This window comes from Schistocerca americana, chromosome 5, assembly GCF_021461395.2.
Source record: "Schistocerca americana isolate TAMUIC-IGC-003095 chromosome 5, iqSchAmer2.1, whole genome shotgun sequence".
Taxonomy (NCBI): domain Eukaryota; kingdom Metazoa; phylum Arthropoda; class Insecta; order Orthoptera; family Acrididae; genus Schistocerca; species Schistocerca americana.
In genome coordinates, this window is record NC_060123.1 from 646,205,393 (window position 1) to 646,211,187 (window position 5,795).

Genomic DNA, 5,795 nt, shown 5'->3' on the forward strand with positions numbered 1-5,795 from the left:
TTTTTGGTCCTCCGGGCCGGATACAGTGACCACGCGGAATTTACGTTCGCGCGGATTTGTTTTCCGGTATTTATGAACTTCTAAAAAACCACGTGTGAGCTGCGCACGTGATCGGTTTCGTTGTTGCCTGCTATCGAGTGTCCCAAGGCCTGTTCGGGACTTCGACAATAACAGCCTTAACAACGACGATCGGGGACATATTTGTGAACATTTAATGTGTCTCTAATGGTAACGCGGGAGGCACAGAAACGCGTCGGTGCAGCATCGTCGGTGACGTCACCTCCTGCTCCCGCCGAAACTTCGCGCCGTCGGAGACTGCAACGCCTGCCACGCCAGCTGCCAGTGTCCGTGCCCGTAAGGCCGCTGCTGTTCCAGTCCGTACTGCCGCTGCAGCCTGGTAAGTGCAACTGTTGGCTTCCTGCTATCATCTTCCTGGTCCTAAGATGGAGCCCTCAGAGAAAACAAAATTAGTCAAGCAGAGAGGTGTAGCAAAGACCGCTCTCGCGCGCTTAGCGAGCTTTGTGCAGTCTGCAGACAGTGCCAGCATCGAAATGTTGGAATCAAAATTAAATCGATTGACTCGGATTCAGACTGATTTTGAGTCGTCTCAAACACGGCTGGAAATTGAAGACGAATCAGCAGATCACAGTAAGGACAGGGCAGAATTCGAGGATTCGTGGGACTTTGTTGAATCCACTCTCAAGGGTTCAATGAAGAGGTACACCCAGATTCCGCAGCCTTTGGGCTCGAATCCATCAGGCAGTGTCAGTACTTTGAAACTACCTGCTATTAACTTGCCAAATTTTGAAGGTGACTACCTGAAGTGGTCATCATACAGGGATACGTTTTTGAGTCTCATTATGAATAACAATTCAATTGATGACGTTCAAAAACTTCATTACCTTAATTCGTCTTTGCGAGGTGAAGCTAAGGACCTTTTGAAACATATACCTGCCACAGCAGGAAATCTAGCGATAGCCTGGGGACTTATTACGCAGAGGTGTAACAACCCAAAAATAATTGCAGCCAGACATGCTAAGGCTTTGTTGGCCTTGCCTACAGTCGGCCACGGCGCAGCGAGCGATTATAGGCAACTAATTAATCACGTATGCAGCCATTTGAAGGCCTTAGAAGCTCTCAAACCTGATGTTCCACTTCATGAAGTTATTCTTTCGGAACAGATTCTGTCCAGTGTGCGACCCACAGATCGTCATGAGTGGGAGGTAAAGATGTCTGGGTCGACATTCACCACATTAAATCAACTAATAGATTTTTTGGAAACAAAATGTCAGGCCCTAGAGTTGATCAGGTTCAGGGATAACACCTCAAGGGATTCGCAAGGAAATGTCAATAATTCAAATCAAACAAGACATGTGAGGAGGGCTCATCTCGCTAATGCTGATGCTGAGGAATCATGTAATTTTTGTAGTGAACCTCATACTATCACTAAATGCAAGGGGTTTCAGGCACTAAATGTCGATGAGCGGCGGGCATATGTGACAAAAAATAAGCTTTGTTTTTTGTGCATCTGCTCTGGTCATTTCTCGACTAAATGCAGGATTTCTCCTTGTAAGACCTGTAAAGGAAGGCACAACATACTGCTACACAAGCCTGCTGAACCAAGGAATGGGCAGAATAGTAAACCAGGAGGCCATTCCTTGGCCCATCAAGCTACAAACGGGAAAGCAAACATCCATTGTAATGTTTTATTGGCAACAGCTGTTGTCAACATTAAAGACAGCATGGGTAGACCGCAGGTTTGCAGAGTTCTGCTAGATAGTGCGAGTCAGCTATCCTTTATATCTAAGGGCATGGCAGAGAAATTAAAACTGAAACGAAGTAAACATTCGTTTCCTGTGAAGGGTATAAACAATGCCTTTGCAGCCTCAGTGTCTTACACTTGTGATGTTGAACTGTCGTCTAGGGTCAACGACTTTCATGTCAGAACCACTTGTGCTATTGTAGATCATGTCACCAGTGACCTACCAGTGAGCAAGATAGACACAAGGTCCTGGAGTGTCCCCTGTAATCTTCCGCTCGCTGATCCAGAAATCAACAAGCCTGCCACAGTAGATTTAATTCTTGGTGCTGAGGTTTTCTTTGACGTTGTTTGTAAGGAAAGGCTGGTGAAACCAGGTCATCCCTCACTGGTCGAAACAAAATTTGGCTGGATTTTGTCTGGTAGGATGCCTTCAGCTGCATGCAACATGCCTCGTTCTACAGTGACCTCGTTCTTTGTTAGAGGTGACAATTTAGATGCCAAACTGCAAAGATTTTGGGAGTTAGAGGAACTGTCTACGAAAACGATTAGTAAGCAGGGTAAAATATGTGAGGCTCACTTTCAGCGCCACATGGCACGAGATGAAGAAGGGAGATTTGTGGTTCGACTACCAGTGAAACCTGACTGTAAATCATTAGGCGAATCACGACAACAAGCATCTCGGAGATTGGCGCATCTTGAGAGGAGGTTTAAAAGACAACCGAATCTGCAGAAGGAATACGCTGCATTCATGCACGAATATGGTAATGAGATCGCTTTGTTGAAGGCCAACTCCCCTATTCCACAATATAGCAAATTAAGGGATTTGCACCCGTTTGTTGATGCCGAAGGTATTTTACGAGTGGGAGGGAGTTTAATGAATGCTGATGAACCATATGATGAGTGCCATCCTATTATCGTTCCGCCTAAGCATCATTTGACAAAAAATTCTCATTATAGATGAACATGAAAATCTGTTGCACGCTGGGTCACAACTTTTGTTGGCTGTGTTGCGTAGGAGGTTCTGGATCCCCAATGGGCGTAACACAGTCAAGGGAGTTATCAGAAAATGTATAAAATGCTTTAGGCTTAAGTCCAAGACAGCAGTTCAACTCATGGATCAGCTACCTGCAGCTAGAGTAAACCGGTCTCATCCATTCCAGCACTGTGGAGTAGAGTATGCAGGCCCTATTGCTGTAAAGCATGGTGGAAGGCGGAGTAAAGTTACCACCAAGGCTTATATTGCTTTATTCATTTGCATGGCAACCAAGGCCATCCACTTAGAATTAGTTGGTGACTTGGTAACAAGTTCATTTTTGGCCGCCCTCAGGAGATTCATTGCAAGAAGAGGGAAACCTTCTCACATGTACAGTGACAATGGTACCACATTTGTAGGTGCAGACAATGAGCTTAAACGTTTTCTCTCCAACGATGTTACTGTTGAAGGTGTGGTGAATCATTCGACCTCAGAGGGAATCAGTTGGAGGTTCACTCCACCTCGTGCCCCTCACTTTGGTGGACTCTGGGAGGCAGGAATCAAATGCATGAAGTCGCATCTCAAACGCGTCGTCGGCAATGCAGGGGTGACATTTGAAGAACTGACTACTGTGTTAATTCAGCTAGAAGCATGCTTGAATTCAAGGCCGTTGTGTCTTCTCTCTGATGACCTAGATTCTCCTGCTGCTCTCACTCCTGGTCATTTCCTAATCGGACAGCCCCTTTGTGCTCATCCTGAACCCTCTGTCCTTGAGGTTCCCGCCAACAGGTTGCACAGATGGCAACTTGTGCAGCAGTTGCATCAGTCCTTTTGGAAGAAGTGGTCCACAGAATATATACATGATCTGCAGCAACGCAAAAAATGGACATCGGAAGGAGCATGGCAACCCCAGATCGGCGATCATGTGCTGGTCAAGGAGGATAATTTGCCTCCCTTGGTGTGGAGGCTGGGTGTCATTGACCAGCTGTTTCCCGGTCCTGATAAGTGTGTGCATGTGGTAATGGTAAAAACTGCTAATGGGCATATTAAGAGGCCTATAGCAAAATTGTGTCCCCTACCTAAACAGTGAATCAGTTAAGTGTTCCCTCAGATCTGTGTAGTGATTATATGATACAGAGCCACTGCCAAATTGTCATTTACTGGAATAACCTCATAATTCGTAAAATCAGCTTGGGAGGCTGTGGATGTTTCTTGTGGACTAACTGCTGTTAGTATTGATTTCATGTTTTTATGCAGTATAATATTAATACTCTATTGTTTTGTGTCCTGCATGTTAGTACCCATCGTGTTTCACATGCAGCTTGACAGTGGTGTTTGGTGATGTGGGCATCCCAAATGTTAGTATATTCATGTTTTATGTGCATTAATATTGTGTCTAGTTATATTTTTATTGTTTACTTGTTTTGGTTGATGTTTGTTAAAATTTTGGTATTTGTAAAATGAGAAAACTTATTTTAGAGTGGGAGTATGTTTGGACTCTGCTACTCACTCCAACTGCCATCTAGTGGCAGCTTCAGACTGGCCAGGTCAGACTGTCCAGTATAGTCTGCTCCCTGTAGGAAGAATTTGCAACCTATGTGCGGAAGTGGACCTCCCAGGTCCTTTGTGTGCGCAGGTAGGATTAGCCGTTGTAACGGCCGAGCAGGTAGCTGCGAGACCCCGTAGCGGACGGGCGTGTATGTCTTCCAGCTAAGCCAGGAGCCGCAGTTGGCGCGCTGCCTGTGCAAGTTGTAACGTTTAATGTAATAAACAATTATAACAGACAACTTGTTCCGTCTAGTTATTGTGAGTGGAAACAAGGGGAGGACAGTAAGTTCTCTCGCACTATACATTCACACTCCAATGTGCCATCACGGGAAGAAGAGCCCGCGCGCACAAAGCTGTTTCGGAGATAGCATTCCAGTCTCCGAATTCGTCCTTTCACTCTGGCACCTCTCTCCATTGGCTTACCTCTGCATTCACTTTACCGACTATTCACCCTGCTAAATATCACTTTATAATTGCGACATTTAATCTAAGAACAAAAAATACACAAATTATTCGTCCTGCAAAATAACTGTACACATTCTTGGTACCGTTTTGAGTAGTTATACTGGCACCAGGCTTCAACGACAACAACAAAAATTACTTTTTTTTTCATGTTGCAAATGTTATGGTAAGAATTATATTTACACTTATATTACATCTTACGTCAGTATTCCACAACGTTCACCATCTGGATCTCATACTCCCTTTATGTCCTTTCACGTTGTGCAGTTGTCCACCTCTCTTCATTCGTATTTCGGCTCTCCGTCCGTCCATTACTCCATCATTTCCTGGTCTTCCCTCGCCATTGGTATTAATCTTGATTGCAGCATACACAGGCCTCTCTGTAACATACATCTAAGACATCTCCCCATTATTAATTCTACTCACCTTTATTCACCACTGTTTCATCTCATTGAATCTCTCTTTATTAATCACACTGCTTCACGTCGCTTCTCTCCTTAAATATCACCTTTATGAACTACTATTTATTACGTCGCTTCCCTCATTATCTACCATCTCTATCCACTCATTACTCATCACGTCGTTTCTGCTTGATCCTTATTCATATGACAAAAAATACGTACATACACCACTCTGTCGACTCCTGTTCATGACTCATTCAACCAATCTATTCCGTCATACTTCCTGACATCCTGCCTGAAAATTCTTATGTTCGATTTGAACCTGCACAACGTTACACACCACAAATAAATACACTGACTATCTACCATAAATTGCCTACTTTCGATCTATCCTTAACTTTTCCATAATTTGATGTTAAAAATGTGATGAAGCCCACGAGATTGTTTTCCCTTGATCGTCTCAATCAGTACAGCATTTTCATGGACAATCCGCCTCACTCTGAATGGTCCACTATATACCGTAAAGAATTTGCTAGTTAGGAATCTGTGCTTCTTTGATAATCGATGAGTTTTAATTAGAACCTTGTCTCCTACTGCCAATTTGATCTTACGGATCTTTCCTTTCTGCTTCTCCTGCCTATCCTTAGCT

General features: G+C 44.1%; 2 protein-coding genes across 2 annotated transcripts; both read left to right on the forward strand.

The window, feature by feature from the left end:
- The first annotated feature begins 443 nt into the window (after positions 1 to 443).
- On the forward strand, positions 444 to 2,723 carry LOC124616608. The gene has a single exon (XM_047144930.1). The coding sequence runs from the start codon at positions 444 to 446 to the stop codon at positions 2,721 to 2,723; it is 2,280 nt and encodes a 759-aa protein (XP_047000886.1).
- A 151-nt stretch (positions 2,724 to 2,874) lies between these two features.
- Positions 2,875 to 3,825, forward strand: LOC124616609. Its single transcript, XM_047144931.1, has one exon. It carries the CDS (start codon positions 2,875 to 2,877, stop codon positions 3,823 to 3,825), a length of 951 nt encoding a protein of 316 aa, XP_047000887.1.
- The last annotated feature ends 1,970 nt before the right edge of the window (positions 3,826 to 5,795 follow it).

Excerpts from the sequence above, each read along its gene's own strand:
- LOC124616608 (XM_047144930.1), top strand. The coding sequence starts at position 444 with ATGGAGCCCTCAGAGAAAACAAAATTAGTCAAGCAGAGAGGTGTAGCA.
- LOC124616609 (XM_047144931.1), top strand. The coding sequence starts at position 2,875 with ATGGATCAGCTACCTGCAGCTAGAGTAAACCGGTCTCATCCATTCCAG.